Genomic DNA, 25,857 nt, shown 5'->3' on the forward strand with positions numbered 1-25,857 from the left:
AACTCTTGGAGGACAGGTGAGGTCCCAGAAGATTGGAGAAGGGTAAATGGCACCTTTCTTTAAAAGGGAGAACAAAGAAAACACTGGGAATTAAAGATGAATCACCTTAACTTTGATACCTGAAAGATACTGGAACAAATTATTAAACAATTCATTTGTAAACACCTGGAGAATAATAGGGTTATAAGGAATAACTAGCATGGATTTGTCAAGAACAAATCATGCCAAACCAACCTAATTTCTTTCTTTGACAGGATTACTGGCTTACTGCATGGGGGAAAAGCAGTAGATGTGATATATCTAGATTTTAATAGGGCTTGTGACACAGTCCTACATGACATTCTCCTAAGCAAACTCGGGAAATGTGGTCCCAGTGAAATAAGGCGGGTGCATAACTGATTGAAAGACTGTATTCACAAAATGGTTATCAGTGATTCACTCTCAAAGTGGGAGGGTGTATCTATTTGGGTACTACAGGGGTGAGTCCTTGGTCAGGAGCTGGAGAACCAGGACATACTGCTCTGAAATACACTGCATGGTGAACCATAATTGAGGGGGACAATCAGCTCATTGTTCTGCAGCTATATGAGGGACAAGAGGGGTACCACAGTAAAAGGGAGTTGGTGGGGTGAAAGTGTCTCTCTCACTTCTCCCTTCACAGTGTCTGTGAGAAAATAGTTTATGAGAAAATAGTTTATGTTTATGCCTTTACACATCACTGCTTCAAGAAAATGTTAATCTCCTCTGATTTTTTTTATGGCAATGCTTGCTAACAATACCTCCGTATTTAGGAGTAAAAACAAGCAGTTTAAATAGGAGTACCTAATTAGCCCTAGATTGTCAAATGTTTGTCATTATAACATCAGTCGTACCTTAACCAAAGCTATATTTGGTTATCCACATTTTTTCCTCCACAATAAAGCTTATCAGAGTGACATCCCAGCAGTAAGGGTAACCTATAACATGAATGGACAGTACCGGGTAGTCAGGGCCGGCTCTAGGTTTTTTGCCGCCCCAAGCAAAACATTTTTTGGCTGCCCCCCCGCCCCAGACATGAGCCCCCCCGCCCACCAGTGCCCCCACTCACACCCCCTGTTGCCCCAGCACTGGGCTCCCCCACAAATGTGGGATCCGCTACCAGCACACTGCAGCCAAGCCCTGGCCCAGCTGCGACTCTGTCCCCATGCGGGTGGAGCTGCTGGGCGGCGCGGAGCAGGAGTACTTCCAGGTGGCGGCGCGGCTATGGGGTGGCGCAAAGAACACGGCCCCCTCCCTGGGCTTCGCAGCACTGCTGGTGGCCAAGGTGGATCAGTTCGCGCTCACCGCCCTCACCCCTGACATGCTGGTGGCCGAGGACCTGGAGAGCCCCCTGGACCTGCTGCTCTTCAGCCTCACGGTGCCCTGGCCCAGCCCCGGCAGGAGGGAATGCAAGGATCTCTGGCTGTGGGGCTACCTGCTCAGCACCGACGAACCCAGCCGGCCGCTCACCTCCTCACACACTCCAGGAGCCCCTCGCCACCATCGCAGCCCAGGCTCGGCTCCAGGAGACCCCGTTTCCCTCCCTCCCCGGCTCCTCACAGACACTGGGTAGGGCCACCCAGAGGATTCAGGGGGCCTGGGGCAAAGCAATTTTGGGGGCCCCTTCCATAAAAAAAAGTTGCAATACTATAGTAACATGTATTTGGAAATGTAAAAAATAACTAGTGAAAATTAATTTGTAATAATTTGAAAATACACCAAATACATTATTTAAAAACATTAAATGCTTTACTGGTCTGTATACATTTGCAATTACATAATGGGCTGTTGCTGGGTGATGGTGATGGTTGGTGCCAATGGGCTGTCACTGCCTGGAGGTGGTGCTGCTGTTGCCCAGGGCTGGGTGGGGAGCTGGGCTCTGGGGGGTGCCCGGCTCACAGGGGCTGGGCTCAGGACTGTGGGGAGATGGGGTCGGAGGTTGTCTGGCTCAGAGGGGCTCGCCTCAGAGCTGGGGGTCTGGGGTGGGAGGATGGGGTCGGAGGGTGCCCAGCTCAGAGGGGCTGGGCTTGGAGATGAGGGTCAGGGCTGTGGGGATGGGTCAGGGCTGTGGGGATGGGGTCAGGGGTGCCCAGCTCAGAGGGGCTGGGCTCAGAGCTGGAAGTCAGGGCTGTGGGGGAATGAGGTACAGGGGTGTCTGGATCAGAGGGGCTGGTCTCAGAGCTGGGGTCAGAGCTGTGGGGGAATGGGGTCAGGGGTGTCCGGATCAGAGGGGCTGGGCTCAGAGCTGGGGGTCAGGGCTGTGAAGGGGATGGGGCCGGGGGGGGTGCCCAGGTCCGAGGGGCTGGGCTTGGAGCTGGGAGTCAGGGCTGGGTGGGGAGGATGGGTTTGGGGGGGTGCCCACCTCAGAGGGGCTGGGCTTGGAGCTGGGGGTCAGGGCTGGGCCTGGGGGGTAATGGGGTCAGGGGATGCCTGACAACCACCTCCCTGAGGCCCCCCCAATCCAAACCCCTTCCTGGCCCCTGACCGCCCCCACAGAACCTGTGCCCCCTGAGTGTCCCCGGGACTCCCTGCCCCTTAGCCACCCCCCCCCCGGCCCCGGCTGCTTACCCGCGGCTCACTGCGCGCCTCAAGAAGCGGCCCTGCCCAACGAGGCAGCCGCATGGCTCCGGACGGGGCTGAGCTCTTCCCCGCTCCGAGCCGCGTGGTGAGGGGGCGGGGCTGTGAGCTCCCGGCTGAGCTCAGCGGCCCCCGCGCGGCGGGGAGCTCCCAGCCCCGCCCCCTCACCACACGGCTCTGAGCGGGGCGGAGCTCAGCCCCGCCCCCCCAGCCAAGCTGCTGCTGCGCTGTTTAGGACCCGGGCGCGAACAAGCGGAGGAGGAGCGGCCCGTCTTCTGCAGCCAGGCGGGGCCGCGCTACCGGTAAGGGGCCATCCCTCTCCCCCAAGCGGAGCCGGTAGCGCGGCCCTGCCCGGCTGCAGGGGACGGGCCGCTCCTCGGCTCGCAGCGGCAGGATGAGCTGGGGCCCCAGCCTTTTGCCGCCCCCTATATTTTGCCGCCCTAGGCACCAGCTTGTTTTGCTGGTGCCTAGAGCCGCCCCTGTGGGTAGTAATTAATTACAAGATATTTATATATAAAGGCCTCATTTGTAGTGTCACTACTCCAAATTTCTGTTTTACTTCTCATATACATACCACTGGGGAACACTGTAATAATGCCTATCCCAGTATTTCAAAACACTTAGCCTACTACCAATAACAATACAGGTGGTAACTGTAAATGCCCTAATAGGAGTGTGTTGCTATCTGCAGTACCACAAGGGCCAAATCACAATACCAAATTGGAAAAGAATTGTTATGCTTAAATATAAGGTGGTGTTATATGTACACATACATACTATACATATATGCCCATATACACCACAAATATATACAAATATCCATATTATTCATATATACTAATTATCTGAGAGTGCCCCCAAGGCTCAGTCACAAAACTACATACAACCAAAGTCTTGGGCCTAACATTCCCAGGCCCGTCTTAAGGACTAAAAACTAATTGACTAAAAACAATTAGAAAATTAAATCTGTCCATTGGTTGTACAAGGGAATGTGCAAACCAAGTGACAGATGGGGCATGAATGTGTGAAGGGCAAAGTAAGGTTACCAAATAACAGTGTTTAGCCCACTGGGTCATCTTCAGTCCATGCATTATGCTTTTCCGGGCCAATGGGTAAATATCCTCCCCATAAAAAGACAAAAAGTGGGGGAATGTAATAGGAAGAGAGCCTGAGACATAAGCCCTTGTATCAGAGGCCTGGTATGAGGCCTGGACTAAAGTAGTGGTCAAAACTTTGTTGATATGAAGCAAAGTCAGGTTGTGAGCAAGAGGCAGGCCCTGCTCACAGAATTTGGCAAGAACAGAGCTGATAATGCAGAAATACACATTCCTAAGAAGTGCTAGTCACAGAGTGCTCACACAAACACATCCCAATATCAAGTGGTACCGGAACATTCCGATATCAAGGATCGTACAGAAACATTCCCCAAGGATAACAGTGACCCCTCCTAAAAGATAAGGTCAGGATGACAGTACATAATAGAAATCTTTTAATCAAACCAATATGTACAAGATAAAGGGTGATAACCAGTGATGTCAGGGGCAGTAATTAACTATGACAAAGGGGAAGTACTTCTTGTTTGTATCAAGGTATAAAGATGTATCTCAGAGGGATTATATTTGTCTAGCCGAGGGGGCAGTGGAAAGTCCCACCACTGACTGAGCTGCATCCATCGTCATGGGCATATATGCCTTTGTATCCTTGTAGAGTCTGCCAGGTGCTATTACCATGTTTCATCGACAATAAACCTGGCTGGGTGCCTTCGCTGAAAACCGAGTCTGTGGATTTATTGGGCAGTTTAACTGAGGTCTGCTATCTCCGCTATCTGCGCAGAGCTGGGACAGCACACTGAACGTACACACACGCAGCCAACTTCTGACCACCGCCATTACCATCAAGCAGGCTCCAGCTCTGGATTACGAACAGCTCATAATTAACCTGTCCGGTTGGGACACTGAGCAGGTGGCAACTTTTAAATATTTGGGCAGCATCATAGATAGTGTTGGTGGATGCTCAAAAGATGTGGACAGTAGTATAGCAGCAGCTGCTGCCATGTTTTGGGTCCTTCAGTAGCTGCTGTGGGGACATTGTGACATCAAGATTGCTACAAAGCTGCAAATCTATAGAACTATGGTTATATGAACTCTGCTGTACAGCAGTGAAATGTGGATGTTGAGGAAGGCTGCAGATCACCAGACTGATGTTTTCAATTCTCATCGTCTTCATCAGATGCCCCAGACACCATCAGAAATAAGGATATTCAAAGCCAAACTCAACAACCGCCACCATCAGCACTGATTCCGTTTCAACAGCTTTCTTGGTATGGACATATCATTAGAATGGAAGACCAATTAATTCCGTGTAGAATGCTGCTACATAGCTGGCGATCACATGGGCATCAAACATTTCAGTGGCACAATAAGATTGCCGGTGATGGACATAAACTGAATATACAACCAGAGCACCTTAAGTCCCTTGCCAGAGATTGATCTGGGTTTGCTCAATTTGCAAGGAGGCCACGTTCCTTTGAGATTTTCCATGATAACGATGATGATGATGATGATGAACTTCACCAATGATGAAGAAGATCATATGGCAGAGAAAAGTTGATATATACCAACATCTTAATTTAAATGGTAATGCTAAGCATATTTCTTTATGTTTTCATCTCACCTTAATGAATGGAGGATGGACTAAGGTCCGGATCCACAAAGGGGCTTAGGTGTTGTGAGTGCTGAGCATTGCAATGTCTAATTTTTAGGCACCTTAAAAAAACTGGAATCCGAAAAGCCCAGGCTCCCAGGTTCCCTATACAATGAATGGAGAGAGAGGATCCTAAGAAGGGATCCACAAAAGCCAGCATGCTATAGGCAGCTGCCCACCTAAAATAGCCAACAGCGAATACTAGTGACAGGGTGTCCTAAGCCCCTCCCCTCCTTGGGATTAAAGTGCCTAAATCCAGACCAGAAGGATGTATCTATCTCAGTTTGGGATCCACAGCCATGAACCCTCTCCTGGAGTTAGGCACCTAAGCTGTTTTTTGAAAGAAACACAAGAGGAGGAGGAAGTGCCACCAATTTACTTATAACATTTAGTCTAGTGGTTAGAGCAATCATCTTGGATGTGGGAGAGAGGTTTAATTTTCTCCCTCTGCCTAATGAGGAGAAATTATTTGAACAGGGGTCTCTCACTTCTCAGGAGCGTGCCCTGGGCTATGGGATATTCTGGTATGGCTCTCACGCAGTCTCTCCTGCTGAAGCTGTTCCACTTTGGATTAAATAGAGATATAATGCAAATGAGAATGTCTTTATAGCCTACTGGTTACCACACTCATCTAGGACATAGGAGACCTAGAATCCTGTCCTCCTGCATCAATTATTCTTTATTTATCTAAAGTGAAATATCTTCAACAGGAAAGATTGTTGGGGTTTATGCATGATATAAGTATCTGGACACCTAGTGTGAAGCATTGTGCACATGCCCGGGGGGAAAAAATTAGATGCCTACAGGTGTTAGATGCCTACAGGGTTAGCTGAGCAGGTTTTTTTTTTAACTTAGGTGCCTAAAGTAGGGTGTTAAATCCCTACGGTTATGTATACACTGCCCCGCAGTTCAGATTACGGGCATGTGAATAGCAATGTGCACCCAGTGCTGCACTGTATATCCTCCATGTGGGTACTGTGGGTGCAACATAAAAGGTTCCTAGTTTGCATTAATGTAATCCAGACCAAGAGGACTATGTTATCACAAATTTGGAATCTTTAAATTCACACCCACAGCATCCACACAGGGGTGTTACAGCATAGCTGTGGTGCACACAGCTATTCACACCTCCGTAGTCTGAACTTCAGAGAAGTGTAGGCAAGCCCTAAATCCTATTGTAGATCTGGGCATAAGGGCCTGTGAGGGAGAGCTTTATGCAATATCACTCAATATTTCTCCTGACCACATGGCTTTCAATACTTCAATATGGTTATGCTTCAGATTGACTGTGTAATACTGTATCATATTAAATCCAGTCAACACAAACTTTATTTTTAAGACAATGCTAGAGAGGTTACAGTTGATTTGAGAAACAAAAGTTTGTTTTAAAATCCTTGAACATGTTGATCTTGTTTAGGTTAAACATGCAAAGCAAACTGTTAATGTTCCTGTTTAAAAAAATAAGATCATTTAACAATTCATTTTATACTTATGAATTTTTAAACTTTTTAAAATATTCTGTTTTGCTTCTGTTTTTCTTTTGTTTAATTTGAGAATTGTAGTTTTTGTCATTAGAATAATTTTCATAGTTTAATATAAAGGAATTCTAAAGAAAGCAAAAATGGTAAAAATGAAGTTTTTTAAACTTTTGAAGGTTAAGTTGCTAAAACAGACTTTTACTAAAAGAGCATCTTGGGTTACCCCTCGTTAACAAAATGCTATCTTAATTGAGGACTGCTACTGTATCAACTATGAATTTAGTGTCAAATGCTCTGAAAGGGCTGTTGCAGCACCACATTTATTGTTGTGATAATTTATGTTTGTGATTGTTTTGTTTGTACATATGTGTGTTTTCTGTTTTATTTTTGATGTTGACGTGTTTTTTGTTGTTGTTTTGTTCATATAAGACAGCAATTTTGGGAGACAGAATTTGCAAACCTAAAATATAACTAAGTACTTTTTATTATATACTAAACATAAAATAAGGTTTTTGTTTTACAATTGTAGCTTATGTACCAACATTTGATATCAAGTAGATATAGTTCATAAAGAGAGGAAATGTTCTATAGAGGCCTGTGCTCTAAGTTGTGAAGGTAACAAAAGTCTAACTCAGCCTGTTACATACAATTGTTTATAAAAGTCTGCAAAAGTTAAAATCAGAAAGACCTGGATTATTCCAAACAAAAAGGCTTGCTGATGCCATCCAAGGACTGTATTAAGATCATGACTGGTAAACAAGAGGATAAGGGAATCAGAAATTAATGGACCAGAGTTGGTGTATTGGAAATTAGGTCTAACCCGTGGACAAAATATAGAGGGATGGGCTATTCTGCCCATCTTCCCCCTTTTGGGATCCTTACATATAAGTAAATAAATAAATAAAGACTTTGAGGGAAGGGCTGGGGATCAGTACACCAGATTGGAGGGTGGGTGAATTGGAAGAAGTGGACTTTACCACCCTGACCTCCTGTGACACCAGGATCTACTGTTACATCATTAGACCACCATCATCCTGATCCTGAGAGATGACCTGACTAGACCATCCAGGGAAAGGGAATTGATGACATCACCATCTCCACCAGCTTCAGCTAAATCATGAACACAACCTGGAGTGTGACACTGGGTTTCTGGTGTTACCCCCTCATGTGTGTGTCCTTTTCCTTAAAGGAAGCAAGATAGAACAGTAACAACAGCTCCAATCCATCTCAGCTAACTGTCTTTTCCCAGAAATGACAGTTATTACCATCTTTAATAACATCTAAAAGACACTCAGACAAGGAGTTTTCCCCATATATATTCTCTACACATAAAGGGGAAATGAATAAAAGTAAAAGATTTACGTAATATGCTTTTTAAATGTTTTAACTGTTTTTCCTTCTTTTTCTGTATCCTTAATAAAAGGTTATAAACAGATTTTAATGGACAAATAACACAGGGAAAGAGACAAACTACAAAGTGGTTTGTTGAATGCACAGGAACCTAATATAAAATAATACTCTACCAAAGGAACTGAAATGTTAAGCAAATTGATGTTACACTGCCATCTAGTGGACTCCTAAAGGGTGCTAAAGCCTAGTTTTTACCAAGTATCTAACCTTAAGGGAATGTCTACCCTGAAATTGAAGGTGCAATTGCATCTCGGGTAAACATATCAACACTAGTTTTATCCACACTAGTATGGCTAAAAGTAGCTGTGAAGATGTGCAGCACAGATCCCAGCGCAGGCTAAGAACATAAGTACATACCCAGGGTTTTGGGTGAACTTGGACTCAAAGCTTGTGCCACCATGTCTTCACTGTATTTTCAACCACACTAACTAGATTAAAGCTGGTACGGATATGCCTACCCAGCTGCCGTCACATCTTAAGGAATAAATTCAGCCCTGGAGTAAAAGTTCAGAATTGCTATTGTCTTTATTAGGAATTACACCTGCTTACTCCAAGTTCTCAAACTTTTTTCTTTTGATCTTTCTGGGGAGTGTAGGGAAGAACCAACAAATTCTATATCTAAAGCCAGATCTGTGTGAACACCTGCCCACTAGAAAATGAACTGAGACTACCAACTCATTTAACATAGGCCAAGGTTTCGCAAACATTTTTTATAACATGGAACACATCTTACTAGATAGGGCAAGATTCTCACCCCCATTCTGGCCCCTTTATGTTGGGTAGAAGGGCCAGAACATCATGAAGGGGCTCTAAAAACCCTGGTTCCTCCTGCTGTGGGAAAATTCCACTGGTGCAGTCCAGAGATTGGAGAAGACAATCTTACGGCACCCCTTTTCTCCCCGCTGAGGTCTGCCCCACAAGCTTTGGCATATGGGCATGGCTGAGGCAGGAAGGGCATGACAGGGCTATGTCTCTTAGTGGTGCTGCACAGTGACAAGATCTAGTCTCTTCAACCATCCTACCCTCCAATTCACTCTCCCATAACTACACTGGGAGTTTTACAGCAACTGCTTACATGAAAAAATAATATTAGGAAAGTATTTAAGATTTTTTATCTATATTTGATTCAGCAGCTGGAAATAAGGAGGATCCTTAGCACCATCTGGTCAGGCAGTTCTCTATGGACCACAAGTGAGTGCTGCCCAGACCACAGTGTGGGAACCTCTGATATATAGGCCACAAAAAGCTGTCAGATGGAAATGACATGGTCACAACCTACCCGGGCTAATTAGATACAGAGATCTGGGTCTCAACTCTGCAATGAGCTCCACATAGAAAGACCCATGAAATTTCACACAGGTGCAGAGGTCTGCCCACACAGAGATAGTTGCAACATGGGAGCCCTAGAAATTAATATAAATCATGTATTAAAAATCCCCTGATCCAGCCAGACCCCTAACTAACTGCTTCTATTGTCATGTCCTGTAAAATAGATTAGAACATTTATCATTTGCCACACATTATAAAAAACCCTAAAAAATAAATGCATTCTCTCTGATACTACACAATCAAACAAACTGGATGAGCTCAATGGGAAACCTCTGTGTATTTATTCAGACTCTACAGAAGGGCAAATGGTCATAGCTATTCATGACATTCAGATTTTCATTCTCTGTGAAACAAACACACTGAAACCAGTATGGCACACTGAACTTGGAAAGAGAAATACAGCTAGTTTTGAGACTGAAAATTGTTCAAATCAATCTAAAAAAGGTCACAACATCTATTTTTTTAAACTAAACTTTTGTGCTCAGTGGGCTAAATTATAATTATGCAACCTAAAACCTTTCAGTGTGATTTCTGGTGCAATTACAATGGTCTCCACAATTAAATCCTATCAGTTAGCTTCTGACAGAAGGAAAAGATCTGGTGAAGGGATTCTTTACAAATCATTCTAACTGAAGAAACTGAAGAGAAAGAAAACTCACACTGAAGCATAAAGGTGCACAATAGCAAAAATTCTTCAACTGGTTAAATGGAAGGAGTGGCTCCATTGTTATCCCCACCTGGATAGCATACCTAAAGCAAGGGACAGATTAAAAGGATAAATAAACAAAACTTGAGTTTATCAAATCACAGCCTTCTTTCACTACATCAGCCCATTCTAATTACCAACATTTCCAAAAGCAGTTATGCCATTTTTCAGAGATAAATTTCCTCTGACACTTTAATTCTTTTTATAAATGCAAACACAGCTTTATAGAAGTAACTGCAATCATCAACTAAGATGAGTTTGAAACAAAACACATACACTGCAATTTTGCATTATTGTTAGAAAATATTTATATAGTGCTATATATATATAGTACACGTGTATTACAGATAACCACGCATTCCCTGCCACAAGAAGTATACAAACTAAGGCCCTAATCCTGCAAAGACTTATACATGTACTTAACTTTAGCATTTAAGGAGAGGAGGCTGTCCAGTCCCAGTTGAGCTCCAGCCATAGGAATTATACCTATGGACAGATTTCATGATGCATGACAGAAAGGGGCCATGACGGAGACACACTGCAGTGCAGGGTCAAAGTGAAGGAGCTGTGGAACACCTACCACAAGGCATGGGAGGCAAACTGCCACCCAAGAGCTGCGCCGAGGAGCTGCTGGTTCTACAAAGAGCTGGATGCAGTACTTGGTGGCGACCCCACCTCCACTGCGAAGGCCACTGTGGCTACTTCGGTGGCTCATGTGCCAGTCGAGAGTGAACTGAGCCAGGAGGAGGAAATCTTGGATAAGGATGTGGAAAGGGAGAGGGATGCAGAGGTCAGAGATGCATGCAGCCAGGAGTGCTTTTCTACCCCAGAGGAGGCTAGCCAGACACAGCTGTCAGATCTTGGTGAAGCGCAAATAGGAGAGGAGGCCCCTGGGTAAGTGAGTTTGATTTTGGGAATCACTGAAGTGAGTTGTTGAGAGCAGGAGGTTTGCAGAAAGCAGGTTTGTGTCCGTATGATGTGCATACCATCACATGCCTAATCTGAGTGGCAGAACAGGCTATTGATTGATTCCCTCACTTCATGGGAATCTGCCTCAGTGCTGCAAGTGTGAACATGCTATTGTGCAGGCAGCTGACAGCGTGAACACAGAACAGCGGTTTTCCTTCAGCGCTCTCTGAGCAGTGCTGTAAGTGCCAGCGCTGTAACTCTGCCAGTGTAGACATACTCTAATGAATCTAAATAAGACAAGCAAAGAATCCTGTGGCACCTTATAGACTAACAGACGTTTTGCAGCATGAGCTTTCGTGGGTGAATACCCACTTCTTCGGATGCAAGCAGTGGAAATTTCCAGGGGCAGGTGTATATATAAGAGTAGCTTGCTTCTTGCTTGCTTATATATACACCTGCCCCTGGAAATTTCCACTGCTTGCATCCGAAGAAGTGGGTATTCACCCACGAAAGCTCATGCTGCAAAACGTCTGTTAGTCTATAAGGTGCCACAGGATTCTTTGCTGCTTCTACAGAACCAGACTAACACGGCTACCCCTCTGATACTAAATAAGACAAGTCTAACACAAGACAACACACAGGACAATACTTCAGAAGGAGAAGAAAGAGGAATTTATTAATAATTAGAAGAAGGGAGAAAGATTACTGTGACCCAGGGACCTCATGGTGCCGACTGGCAGAGGGTAGAAGAGTGCATAAGGATTACAGGGATCCCCTGGATCTGGTATCTACATACTATGTAAGATACCAAAGAGTACCACGTAAGGTCTCTACATAAAGGCTGTGTCACACTTGTCTTCATAATCATTGTGAATCACATGCATGAATTATATGTAAGAAGTTATGTATATATGCTGAAAATTATGTTTTTAAAATCTGGGGATTTGGGGCTGGTTCACCAAAAATGTGAGGAACCGGTTTCTTTCAGGCAAAAGATGTTCATTTATCTGTCTGGTTACATGTAACTTGAGTACAGTATTGTATACTTCACAATGAATGCCTATTTACAATCTGAGTAAAGTGCTAATCAAGAGTATGTCTACATTACGAAATTACTCTGATTTTACAGAAGTCGATTTTTGGGAACAGATTTTATAAAGTCGAGTGCATGCGTTCACACTAAGCACATTAATTCGGCGGTGCACGTCCATAGTACCATGGCAAGTGTCGACTTTCGGAGCGGTGCACTGTGGTAGCTATCCCACAGTCCCCGCAGTCCCCGCTGCCGATTGGAATTCTGGGTTGAGCTCCCAATGCCTGATGGAGCTAAAAATTTGTTGCGGGAGTTTATGGGTAAATGTCGTCAGTAAACCCTCCCTCTGTGAAAGCAACAGCAGACAATCATTTTGCACCCTTTTCCCTGGATTGCCCGAGCAGACACCATAGCATGGCAACCATGGAGCCCACTCCCTGTCCCCGGGACTCCCTGCCCCTTATCCATCCCCCCCGGCCCTGGCCCCTTACCATGCCACTTACCCCCGTCTCCCCACTCTCCCAAAGCCTCAGCGTGCTGTGTCCAGGAGAAGCTCTGGACAGCACTGCAGCGGTGTGGCTCTGGCAGGGCCTGAGCTTCTCCTGCTCAGAGCCATGTGGTAAGGGGGTGGGGCTGCGAGCTCCGGACCGACCAGCGGGAGCTCAGGCCCCGCTGGAGCCACGCCACTGCAGCGCTGTCCAGGGCCGCTCCTGGACGCGTCGCGCTGAGGCTCCAGGACAGGGGGGAGGTGGGGATAAGCAGCATGGTAAGGGGCTGGGGCCGGGGGGGTTGGATAAGGGGCAGAGAGTCCTGGGGATGGGGAGGGGGTTGGATGGGGCAGAGGTTCTGGGAGGGTGGTCAGGGGATGAGGAACGGGGGTTGAGTAGGGATGGGAGTTCCGGGGTCTGTCGGGTGGTGGTGGATGGGGTCAGGGCAGTCAAGGGACAGGGAGCGGGGCGAGTTGAGTGGGGGGGCTCCTGGGGGGCAGTTAGGGTGGGGGGTCTCGGGAGGGGGTGGTCAGGAGACAAGGAGCGGGGGGGGGGGTTGATGGGTTGTGGGTCCTGAGGGGGGAAGTTGGGAGCAGGACGTGGGTTAGAGTCGGATGGGGGTGGGGGGAGAGAGGTACGTGATGCTTGCACTCACTGTGCGGTTCCCTACCGGGTCTTCGGCGGCACTTTGACAGTGGGTCCTTCACTCGCTCCGGGTGAAGGTCCCGCTGACGAAATGCCGCCAAAGACCCAGAGCAAGTGAAGAACCCGTCACCACCGCCGAAGTGCCGCCGAGTACCGGGTGGGGAACCGGTTCTAGGATTTTGGGAGCTCATCACTGCCCAGGGGTAGTTAATAGGAAGCCTACAGTCCATCTGGACTGCCAGAGGCTTCTCAATGGACCATGGGGCATGCTGGAACTTGTGGCTTCAGCCCCATGGGAGGCATGCAGAGACTGATTGATGCCCCCACGGCAGGGCTGAAGCTGTGAGACCCAGCACACCTCCAGTGGGGATGAAACCATGAGTTGCGGCATGCCTCCCACTTGCACTGGGACTCATGGCTTCAGCCCCGCCGAGACTCACACCAGGATTTGGGGCTTCAGCCCCACCAAGACTCACACCAGGACTTGGGGCTTCTGCCCCACCTGGAATTGAGGCTTTAGCCCCACAGGAGGTGCACCAGGGCTGAAGCCCCCCATGGGCCTGAAGCCTTAAGTGCTGGCATGCCTTAGGCAGCACTGAAGCCTCAAATCCCAGCGCAAGCAGAAAGTGCGCCGGGACTTGGAGCTTCAGCCCTGACGGAGGTGCCCTGGGACTCATGCCAGAAGCTGGGAATGGGTGACAGGGGATGGATCACTTGATGATTACCTGTTCTGTTCATTCCCTCTGGGGCACCTGGCACTGGCCACTGTCGGTAGACAGGATATTGGGCTAGATGGACCTTTGGTCCTACCCAGTATAGCTGTTCTTATATTCAGGGTTTCAGCCCCACCTGGAATCAGGGCTTCAGTTCTGTGGGAGGCATGCCAGGATTGAAGCCTCCCACACAGGGTTCAAGCCTTGATTCCCAATGCAAGCGGGAGGTATGCTGGGACTCGGGGCTTCAGCCCCACTGGGACTTGAGACTTCAGCCCACCACTGCTGGAGGCGCGCTGGGACTCGCAAACCCGGGAAGAGTACAGGTGAGGCTAGGGGCACTAAACTGGGCTTTGATGGGTAATTAGGTGGGCAGTACTGGGTTTACGTTGCCAGGTCCACACTACGTACCCGTCTAACCCATCCACATGGCCAGGTTTGGCCCTCGCCTGGGTGAGTCTAGCTCCTGGACTTGCTGTGTGCCCAGCAGCCGAGCTCCACCATGCGGGCTGGGCAGGACTGCTGGCTGCGGGGCCTATGGGTGTGGCTGGGCCGGACAGGCTCTCAGGGGTTGCATCCTAGGGGTCTGCCCCACTCCTCAGCACAGCTCCAGCTGCTGCCTGCCACCTGTGGGGCCTCACCCGCCTCCCTGGGCCAAGCTGCCTGGTACCACTGCAGAGGCCGGGCTGGTCTCTCAGCCAGTGGGGTGGGGACCTGGGGGGCAGCATGCCCTCCACCCCGCCAAGCAAGTGGGACTCCTGGCTGGTCATGCTGCTTCTCCCAATGGGCCGGAGCACTGCCCAACCCACCCAGGACACTTTGCCGGCTTGGTCTGGCAGACACAGTCACCTCCCAGTGTGGCGTGTGAGGCAGGGCGTGGGGGAGTGGGTCTCTGGGTGGTTTTGGGGGGGTGCTGGGCAGTGAAGGGTAGGGGAGGTTTGTTTGTTTTAGAGAGCTGGGCAGTGAAGGCTCTGTGTGGGGGGTTGCTGGTGGGGGGTGGTGGGAGAGGTCTTTGTGAGCTAGGGCGCTGGGTAGTGGGGGGGTCTTTGTGAGGCATTGTGCAGTTGTGATGCTGGGGGCATAAGGGGTGCTGGGCAGTGGAGGTTTTGTCTGGGGCCCTGTGGGCGCGCTGGGCAGGGGGTGGTGGTGTGCAGGGCGCTGTGCAGTTGTGGTGGTGGAGTCTCTGGGCAGGGGAGCGCTGGGCATAGAGGACTGGGGGGCTGGGCAAGGGGGCATCATGGCACATAGTGTGGGCCTGCCCCCAAAGGTGTGCAACTTGTGGCTGCCAATTTGAAAACATTGCTCTTGCACTTTGCTGGGCAGAGCAGGGCACCATGCCCCACTGTCCACTGCTGGACTCTCACTCTGGAAACCGACACCAGCAGTATGGCCCATTGCACCCATGGGGGCCCGCAAATATGTTTGGCGCCGACTCCGAGCCCACAAAAGGTTAATCAGCCTGTACATGGATGGAACTAATGAGAGGGGAGAATGGATTGGGAGGACAGGAGTCATTGCTGGGTATGACACGAGCTGAGGGAGTTGAGAGCCCTAACCACAGGTGATCAGAATGACCGTACTGAACACATTTGGGACAGTGGGTAACACAAATTCTCTCTCTCTCACACACACACACACTGAGAGATTTTGGTGGGGGGCAACTTTAACTGTTATTCCAGCCAGGGGCTACTTAGGCACCTGGAAATGTTAGGTTTTTTTTTTTTTTTTTGCAGCTAATAATATTTAAAAATTAGCTGACAGGAGCACTATATCTAATTCCTATATAAAAAAGAGAAATAAATACACACAATGGGATATGGGAGTGCAAAAGTCAAAGGACAGATAAAACTAACAAGCTCTGATTGTGGTGGCGGGGGGCTGGGAGGAGGGCTGGTTTATGGTTGTTGATCGCCTGAACCTGGCAATACTGTAGTACCCGCTCCTTGGAGAAGCCCCATTCGCCCCGACCTACCCTGGCCCCCGCTGCCACCCAGGGATCTGTTGCCACCTGGGGTCTTGGCCACCGGCAGGGAGGCTCTGGAGCTGTCCCCAGGGCTGGCGCAACCCATTAGGCAACCTAGGTGGTCGCCTAGGGCGCTAACATTTGGGGGGCGGTAACCGCGGCAGCCGGACCTTCTGCTGCCTCTGTCGGGGGCAGCATTTTGGGGACGGGAACTTCCGCCGCCTAGGGTGGCAAAAAAGCTGGCGGCACTCCTGGCCGCCCCAGCTGTGGACCCAGCTTGGGGTGGTGAGGAGCGCAGGCAGGGGCAAGGGGGGGGCCTAACTCAGGACCCTCACCCTAAAAATTGTCTCAGTGCCATGGGCCCTACCCCTTCTGGGGGCCTGCAGCTAGGCCCCCCCCGCCTTGCCCAAAGGCCTGGCAGCCGTGCCTACGCGTATGCGATTTAAGTTACTTTCTCCCCTGCCCCCATCCCAGCCCCCTGAGCCAGCTCCGTGCAAATGAGCGAGGGAGTGAGGGTGGGGAGCGGGAGGGGGATGGAGTGAGAGGGGGCGGGGCCTCAGAAAAGGGACAGGACCAGGATGTTCCTTCTCCCGCCCACTGCCCCGCCCCCCAACAGCGCCCCGCCCCCTCCTTCTCCTCCCGCGGGCGGGGCCTAGCACTGACTGGGCCGGGATAGGCGGGGAAGGAGGAACAGGATACGGTTTGGGATTGGCGGGTGGGGAGGCGATGGGAGGACGTACGGTTTCACTGGCCCCACCCCCTGCGCCGCGCGGGGCTTCACGGGAGGAAAGCGGGTCACGAGAGGGCACGTGACCTGAACCGGTGGCTATTTATAGGCCCGCGCGCGGAGCTCTAGACCGCTCTGTTGTGCTTCCTGGCAGCTCGCGGCAGGACGGGTGAGGCACGTGCGGGAGAGGAGTCGGGTGAGTCTAGGGGCTCTGCGTCCCCCGCTGGGCGGTGGCGGCGCAGGGTTCCGCGGTGGCGGGGGGAGGCGAGAGGAATGCGAGGGCGGGGGGAGGCTCAGCGTCTTCCGGGCGGTCTCGCGCGATTCGGGGTGGAGAGGCTCGCGCTCGGCTGCGGGACTGGATGTGAGTGTTCGGGTTTTGGCGGGTTTCTCTCGCCAGGTGCGGTCTCGCGGGGTTGGCGGTTGGCGCGGGCTTGCGCCCTGCGGCGGGGCTCGCCTGGCGGTTGGGGTTTGCGCGCGCTGGGATGGGAGGCGGGGGGGCGAAGCCGGGGCAGGAGGCCAAGGGGCACGTCAGCCGCTCCCCCGGGGGCCTGGCCGGGGCAGTAACCCTGCCACGGGGGGCGGCCGGCAGGCAGGTGGGGCGCGGTCCCGCGGAGGTGCCCTACGGGGCTTTCCGCTGCTCGCGCCTGGCGGCTTGCGGCGCCTCGGCGGGGGCGCCGCATGTCCAAGGGCTCTTGTCTGGCTCCCGCCCTGGAGCCCCCGGCCTGGTTTTGGAGACGAGCAGCGGACTCGGAGCGCTTGGGGGCTGCCGTCCCCGCACAGCAGCCACCGCGGCCCCCTCACACACGGGGGTGGGGGGTAGGGTTCATGCGCCTGCCCCGAGGAGCCCCTCCGTGGGGTGAACCCATTACAGGAGGCTGATGGCAGTGACGGGCTCATGAGGCTGCGCTGGGGCTCACCGCCCTTGTGGAAGGTGGGAGCTGACAGACGTGCATGCCACTGGGCAAACTAAACTTGTGCTTTCTGCTGTGACTAATTTGCTTTTGTGTCTGTCTCTATTGGTATAAAACACAGCTTTGTAGTCAGATGAATTTCAATATGAAGCAGAAATTGGATGCAGGAAAAGCCTCAGGAACGATAAAGGTTCGTAACCTGACTTAGCATTATTCAAGTCTTTAAAGTGGTATATGAAGGTAAAAATAAATAAATCAGATTGTAATGACAGACTTTACACTGGCACCTGTAATCACTCCTGATGTAGCTCAGCTCTCTATAGCCACACCATTTTATAGTGCTAACTAAAAAAAGATCATGTGCCTTTCTTATCATGAAAGAGATCAGACTGATGCTCTGGAGACTCAGTCGTTCTGTTTTTTTTGCAGAACAGGTACATAGTTTACAAAGACATTGATAATATGCCCCCCTCAGGATAAAGAATTACAAACAGCTTAGCCTGCACTGAGTTTTCTCCCAGTGCTTCAATGATCTTTTAAGTATGTGTGTTTAGATGCAGGCACATGTTTGTATATGGCAAATTTCAAATGCTACTAACCTGGCTTGCACTTGAATTGGTGACCCACTGGCTTTGTATCTTGTTACCAGTTCCCTGAGCCACCCAGTCAATATAAAGCTAATTATACTAGTTTTACAGGTTTTTATCATGCAATAATACATAAAATAGTATAACTGACAATTAGAGAACTCTCAAGTCTGCAGTTCCCAGTTCTGTAGCTGGCTTCCCCTATTGGCATGGGTCTTAAACAGCGAAGAAAATAAACCACAAGAATTAGAGGGCTTTCGAATCAGTTCCATATGAGACTACTTACTTTATGAAATTAACTCATTTTAAGTTAGGTTTGGTCCCCTTAAACTAAGAGCCTTATAAAAAAATCTATTTTGCAGTTTTCTGAAGCAATGCTCTTATTTTCATGCTTGGAAAAAAATCATTAGACTAAGACTTAACACAAGAAGTTGGGCACTTGACCATTGCTTTAGTCTTCAGGTATATTTTTTTGGTGTATATCATAGCTAATTCAAATATGCTGTGCATTTAAAATTGTCGCTAAATGCACAAGGGGGACCAAGTTATTAAATGTCTGACTTGTAAGTAGAACTGCCAGAATACTAATCTTCAAAAAATTCCCCACATTGGAAACTCTAGAGCATGTAAAACTCAAAATGGGGTGCCTAAGATAGGAAGTTACTGGGTTATTTTTATGACCTTTAAACTGAGTGGGGATTTCAAGAGATGACCTGCCAAGGTCGATGTCCAGCCCAGAGGAAAGGGCTGTCTCCACATCGTGTTTGGCTTTAGTAGGGAATGTAATATGCTGTGCAGTTAGTACCCTAGTAATGTTGCTTTAATCCTTTTTTCAGATTTGCCTAGTATGTACTCAGTCTTAAATCCAAATCTAAAACAAATAGAAGAGTAGAGCAGTGATGTACCCAATACAAGATGAGTGTAATCTGGGGGAGTATCCAAATTCTGGACAGTTCAGAACAAGTATCAGACTTCCCTAAGAGCCTGTAGCAGTCTTGACTTTGGTGTGCTGGGTGAATTCCTTGATGACCGTCATGGGGGTAAAAGTCACCTAGCAGTAATGTGGGTATTATGTTGAGTAGCACTTAATCATATGTTCCTCATACTGCAAGAGCTGTATTCTTGTCATCCCTGTCCCTCCCAAAGAAACTTACAGGAACTTTAAAATTGCTCAGTGTTGTAGGATGTGAAGACTAATTCTGTACCCTTAAGTCAGTTTTAGTGAAAATGATCAGGCATGTCCATGACTAAACATTTATTCTTGAGCTTATCTTAGTGAACATATGACCATTATTTTAGAGTCTGGCTGACTCACTTTTTTGGATGCTTCACTGGTTATCTCAAATATGAAGAACAATGAGTTAACTTAAGCACCTGGCATAGTATTAAACTGCATTTTGCCAGGGGAACATTGACCAATCAGTCTTCAGTAGCTGCAAATAGTATCTGTAATGCTGGTTCCCACAGTAGTTGGCATTTGTCCTCTAGTTCAACACCAAGATAATTGGTGGCAGAAATTTTACCGTGGGAAAGGTGAACTCTTGTCATGTGAAGTACAGTGTGAATCAGTAACTTTCTCACGCTTGTATGGTACTGTGTTCTTGCTATCCCTGTTTGATTGTCTACCATTGTTTACTGTCCCATGGTGGCAGTGTAACTAATAGTTTTAAAAGCTTTAATGCAGGAAATAGGTATTGACATAGGACAAGGAAAGGTGATAAATAACAAAACAATAGCTTTCCGGGATCAGCGTGTTATGCCCCAAGCAAGGAAATTCTAAACACCTCTTGATGAATGGTTGAAACAGAACTTCTGTTAAATGCATACAACCCTTGAAGAACCATTTACCTATAGATAGTAAAAAATGAACTGTACATAATTACCTGTGCATGTTTTCCAGTTTAAACTGGTGAAATCACCTTGAACCAAAAAAATCACTCACTTCAAAATAGTTGTCAAAGCACAGAAGCATTCATCTGTAGTGAATGGCTAGTATAATTTGTGAGATTAAACAGAACACTTGCACTATAATAACTGAATTGGGAATCCAGAACGTAGCTGCTATCTGACCTGTTTAAAATAGTTCCACTTTGTAGTGTAAATGAGATTGAGCATCTTAACCAAGGTAAGGCTTATGGAGGTTTTCAGCATTTTATAAAACAGTTAAGATCCAGCTTTGCTACAAGCTATATTGTAATTGTAGTGTAGTAAACCCTAAACTAGATTAAAACAAAATTTGTTAATCCTGTCTGTAGGAAAGGCAAGTGGATTGAAAGTTTAATCCATTACCTTAATGTGGCATGCAAAACTTCATAAATTACCCTTCTCCATCCAGGAGTTTAACTGATTTGTATTAAAACTTTCTCTTTTCAAGAAGTACTTCACAGACAATGCAAACTCAGCTCCAAGACGGACTCTTAAAATGATTCAGCCTTCAGCAGCAGGTTGCCTTGTTGGCAGGGTAAATGAAGTAAGTATTAAGATGTAATAACCCTACAACAGGGGTTCTCAAACTGGGGGTTGGGACCCGTCGGGGGTCATGAGACTTACATGGGGGGATTGTGAGCAGTAAGTCTCCACCCCAAACACCTCACCCTTTTAATTTATAAGGAGGGTTGCACTCAGAGGCTTACTATGTGAAAGGGGTCACTAGTAAAAAGTTAAACTTTGGCAGTATATTCTTCCAACAGTCATTTAGCAATTAAAATAGGAAGCCATATGCACATAAATTGCATATGATACCCATTAACTGTAACGAGTACCTTAAACTGTATAGTAATTACATCATTTAACTTTGTTGAATTGTAAATCTAGCATAAATATTTCAAATACTTTGAAAGCACTTGAAAATAAATTCTTGGTCATCAGACCTATACTGCTAGTGCAAGAAAGCTGTCCAAGGGCTGAGAAAATGTTTTGTGAGTTAAGCTTGTTTGCAAGAAGTTGTACCACACTTGAAATACAGATTGCCTATTGCTTATAGGTACAGATGTTAAGGAGAAACTCCATCTGTTGCCGTTAGTATAGTTTAGATGAGTTTGCAAGTGTATGAAGACATGTAAAATGTCAAGAAGAAATAGCATCTCAGAAAACCAAACTTATTGTATTACAGCCTGCTAAATGTTCAATCAAAAGGAAACTTTGGAGTGATCAGCTAATTGCAAAGACCTGCAAAGCTGAGGTGGTGGATCCAGAACAGAAAAATGAAAATCTAAAAGGAGTCACTCAAGCTGTTGATCTCATGGTAAAAAGTATGTTTTCTTGTTTTACACTTCAAACAATATGCCATTGCTGGGAATTTCATGTGTATTTCTCAATACTAAATTTTGGTATGCTACCAAAAGCAAGTAATGGGCTTAGAATTGTTAAATTGGCACTTGCCAACATTAGGTAGCAACACTTAATTATTTTAATGATCACATCCTCTTAAGCATCATTCACACAGATCTATGCAGAGTTTTAAAGTTTTACACTGTCACTTAAGGTGAGTTGGCCAGCAGTATGTGAGGCTCAAGAGCATTTCAACTTTGGGAATTGTACTTTAGTTTAGCATGCTGTCACAATTCAGGCCATATTACCACTTGCCAACCAAATTAAGCAGATAGTCTGACCTGGTTTTTTAAAATACTGTTCTAAAATAGATGAGAGAATATGTGGGTTCAAGCTATATGATTGGGGGCTTGGAAGTTGTCAGCCTTTGCTACTTCTAGTGAGCCTATTCTGCTGCTACTCATTACAGAAGTGATCAATGTGTCTTGCAGTTGGGACCATTCTGCAGTGCATGTTGTGACACTTATTGAAGTGGCTTCAGAAAATGCCCTTATGTCAAAAGCAAATTAGTATAGTATAACCCTGAATTTGACCAAGCTGCCAAATCAAATGTCTCAAGTTACTAAAAGCTCATTTGTTAACCACTTTGGTGGTTTTTAGTAGGTCAGAAAGGGTTGAAGAATATTGAAATGACAAATATTCAAAACATATGGAACCCTATATTTAAATTTACTCTATTTTAATCATCTTGAATTCAAGACTTCTTTACATAAGAGGTGCACAAGTGATTTTTTTTATATTAAACTCTTCCTACAGAAAATCCTCCCTCTCGGTACTGGAAGGAAGTGGCTGAAGAGAGGAGGAAGGCACTATATGAAGTGCTTCAGGAAAATGAAAAGGTAGTTAATCAGGTTAAATACCTTTTCACTTTTTCTCTTGGCTAGTCCCTATATAAAATGTCATCTTTTTTTCTAGCTGCACAAAGAAATTGAACAGAAAGATGGTGAAATTGCCCGTCTAAAAGAAGAAAATGATGAACTGGTATTACTTGCAGAACATGTGCAGTACATGACAAACATGATTGAGGTAAACTCACATGACTTGTTTTCAATCCATAGTGTTACCTGTGATGTAAGTGACAGTGGGATCTGTATCAAATCATGACTTCTGTTTAGAGTACATTTTTTGTATTCTGTATAGAAAAAGTACCTGATCATAAAGTCAGTTTACTATGCTGCAAATGCTGGGCACCTAGCTGAGTGAGTGACTTAGAAGCAATCACAGTGTAAGCAATCTAGGGAAATCAACGTTGTCTTATCAAGCTTGTCCAACCCTTCTGATTGTAATGAAGGAAATGAAGTTTCTCAGCCTGGACAGAGACCTGAAGTAAGACACTGCATTGAAGGGTGGTATCCACCACCACATGTAGGCAGAATGGGATGAAGAGAAGGCAGGAAGAGACTCGTCCCAAAAGGCGGACAAGACCTCACACACGATGAGATCAGCCTGGGGGTGTCTCAGGATTTCTTGCCTTTCAGAGATCTTTAAGCATTTTTCTAAATGCTAAAGTGACTGGTTAAATTCTTCTGAAAATCTTGTTCCTTGCCTTCTGCCACTTTGTCACCAAATGGATTAAACTAGGAGCCAGAATTACTTACAACAAAGTAGAACTCTAGGGGAGCGTGTTTAAGCAACGGGGGCTCAGAAGGCTTGAGGCACTGGTTTTATGGACTAAGGTAGTTGGACTCCCCAGACCCACAGCCTAAGAAGGGGCTCTCAGACAAGTCTGTGCCAGTGTGCCTTAGCCAGAATCTGTGCGCAGACTCCCCCCAGACCTAGAGGGGATTAGAAGCATATCAGGGCCCAGGGTTGGGTCCACTTTCAACACACAATCTGGCCCTGTGCTTCTGGTCAGGGAGTAACAGTAATTGTTCCGCCAGGTGCTGTGGCTCTTGGAAGATAAACTGTGGGTGACTGAAGCATCTTCAGACTCTTGGTTGGAGTGCTTCCAATATGAATTTGGGTGAAAGATGAGTTATCTAGTGACTCTGTGATGGGGACTCTGAAGTTGGAAGTACCCCTAGAAGAGGTATTTGTGCTGAGTAAGATTGAGGACTTCAACCTAGGAATCTTGATTAATTCTTTCAGAGGCCTGGTCTAAACATTTGCACTGATAACTAAAGAGGTCTTAGCAGTGGGGACCCAATGTGGACGTTTGTATATCCGTATAGCCTGTACTTGTAAGCTTACAGGCACAAGCTAAACTGATAAGCCAAGTTTAAATCAAGATAGGTGCTCGCACAGGGTTTTTAACTGATTTTTTGACTAAACTAGTCTAATTTGTGTATGGACAAGCCCTGAGACTGAAGTGTAAGCACAGTGGTGCTTCTCCAGTTGGATAATTCAACTCTTGTTATAACATTTCTTGTACAGAGATTTATTCCATCCACATTTACTGTCCTATAGATTATAAGACCACCCCCAAAACTACTGTAAGAGGGGTGAAAAAAAGCTTTGCTCTGAACTGATATGAATAGTGAAGGTTGCTGTTCATAATGCAGTACTTAAGTTTGTCTAAATGGAGCCCAAATTCAGATGTTAGCTGACTCTTGAATGCTCTAAAGCTTGCTGTTATGTCTGATAAAGAGAAATAACTTAGACAAATTGTTCTGGGTTACCTAAATCTTCAAAACTGTGCAATCTGCTCCTCTAGGACCAAGAACCAACAGGTCAGTACTGAGCTTTTTGCTTCTGCCTTGGCAGCTTGTTAAACTACCTGTAAGGCTCACATCATAGACTTTACTTTGTCACAGCAATATATTGTGTGGAACTAAGGAAACAATATTAAGGTGGTATAGTAATAAACTTAATCTCACAGTCCCTTATCAAAAAGTTCATCTCTTGGTTAAAATACTTTGCCTCAGCTGCCTGGAAAATATGGAAGACCTTAATTATCAGCAAGCCAGATGCAACTTGCGATTGTAGACTGCATTTTTGGGGTGAGAGCTTCTGCTTTTTAGTAGGCAGGGTTTTTGTCACTCAGATGCATAACCTTATCACTTGATGGCTTAGCTAATATGTGACTGATCAGTAAAACTGAATGCATTTAGACTCGACACACTAAACTTAGTATCAATATCTTCTATGGAAATAAGTGCATCGTTATAGAAACACAACTTAACACATCCTTAAGAGTTCTCTCCTGTATCTTTTAGAGACTAACTGGGCAGGTACCTGATGGCCTTGAGTCACTGAAAAATCTAGACTTGGAGGAATTTGAGCAGGAGGATGAAGAGAGTGATTCTGAGGGTGATGTAGATGGTGATTCTGAAGAGTTGCCTTCACAGGTTTCATGTGATTCTAGGGAGAATGCCACAGATTCATCTGCAAAGAAAGCTAGAAGTCTGTGAAAACGGCTTGGCAAACTTGAGTGGCCAGTGTGCATATGGCTTCCTATTTTAATTGCTAAATGACTGTTGGAAGAATATACTGCCAAAGTTTACCTCAGATAAGTTACAAGTCTTGTGGAAGCTTTAAAAGTTCGCAGTGGGTTTTAACTGGTAATATGTAGCAATGGAAATAGCTGTATACTACCTAAACAAGGTATTACAGACTGAATTTGGTCACTTCTATAAAATGGAAATACTATGTATTTCTAACTTGTGTAAATAGTATCTGTTGCTTTGACATGAGAATGTGTACTTGATAAATAAACTAAACTCTACCAAAACACTCTGCCTCTTACAATGTGGTGCATGGGGACAGATTGTTAAAGTCTCATACTCTGGGAGATGTAGCAGTCTGGCAGTCACTGAGCAAACAAACATACAGCATAAGCACTTGATAGTTCTCCTGTATCTTTTAGAGACTAACTGGGCAGGTACCTGATGGCCTTGAGTCACTGAAAAATCTAGACTTGGAGGAATTTGAGCAGGAGGATGAAGAGAGTGATTCTGAGGGTGATGTAGATGGTGATTCTGAAGAGTTGCCTTCACAGGTTTCATGTGATTCTAGGGAGAATGCCACAGATTCATCTGCAAAGAAAGCTAGAAGTCTGTGAAAACGGCTTGGCAAATTTGAGTGGCCAGTGTGCATATGGCTTCCTATTTTAATTGCTAAATGACTGTTGGAAGAATATACTGCCAAAGTTTACCTCAGATAAGTTACAAGTCTTGTGGAAGCTTTAAAAGTTCGCAGTGGGTTTTAACTGGTAATATGTAGCAATGGAAATAGCTGTATACTACCTAAACAAGGTATTACAGACTGATTTGGTCACTTCTATAAAATGGAAATACTATGTATTTCTAACTTGTGTAAATAGTATCTGTTGCTTTGACATGAGAATGTGTACTTGATAAATAAACTAAACTCTACCAAAACACTCTGCCTC

The 25,857-nt window shown here is 46.5% G+C and overlaps 2 protein-coding genes across 9 annotated transcripts in view; one reads left to right on the forward strand and one right to left on the reverse strand.

The window, feature by feature from the left end:
- ARMH2 (armadillo like helical domain containing 2) overlaps window positions 1-25,857 on the reverse strand; it is a 40,844-nt gene that overhangs the window by 734 nt on the left and 14,253 nt on the right. Inside the window, exon 3 of one of the 2 annotated variants that reach the window (XM_039527791.1) lies at window positions 10,175-10,265. In XM_039527791.1, the coding sequence (XP_039383725.1) occupies window positions 10,218-10,265 (48 nt within the window). In that variant the 3' untranslated portion in view covers window positions 10,175-10,217. Of the gene's footprint in view, window positions 1-9,836; window positions 10,266-25,857 lie in introns of those variants that run through there. The other variant, XM_039527790.1, reaches the window with a different exon arrangement.
- GMNN (geminin DNA replication inhibitor) lies at window positions 15,381-25,199 on the forward strand. 7 transcript variants are annotated; one of them, XM_039527777.1, is made up of 8 exons: window positions 15,381-15,458; window positions 16,809-16,895; window positions 17,732-17,800; window positions 20,572-20,667; window positions 21,310-21,448; window positions 22,284-22,366; window positions 22,443-22,553; window positions 24,683-25,199. In XM_039527777.1, the coding sequence occupies exons 1-8, from the start codon at window positions 15,396-15,398 to the stop codon at window positions 24,875-24,877; spliced, it is 843 nt and encodes a 280-aa protein (XP_039383711.1). In that variant the 5' UTR covers window positions 15,381-15,395; the 3' UTR covers window positions 24,878-25,199. The 7 variants fall into 7 exon arrangements, with proteins under 7 accessions (XP_039383711.1, XP_039383712.1, XP_039383713.1 ...); XM_039527778.1 differs by having other exon boundaries at window positions 20,575-20,667; XM_039527779.1 differs by lacking the exons at window positions 15,381-15,458; window positions 16,809-16,895 and adding an exon at window positions 17,167-17,292.

This window comes from Mauremys reevesii, linkage group 2 (genome assembly GCF_016161935.1).
Source record: "Mauremys reevesii isolate NIE-2019 linkage group 2, ASM1616193v1, whole genome shotgun sequence".
Classification (NCBI taxonomy): Eukaryota; Metazoa; Chordata; order Testudines; family Geoemydidae; genus Mauremys; species Mauremys reevesii.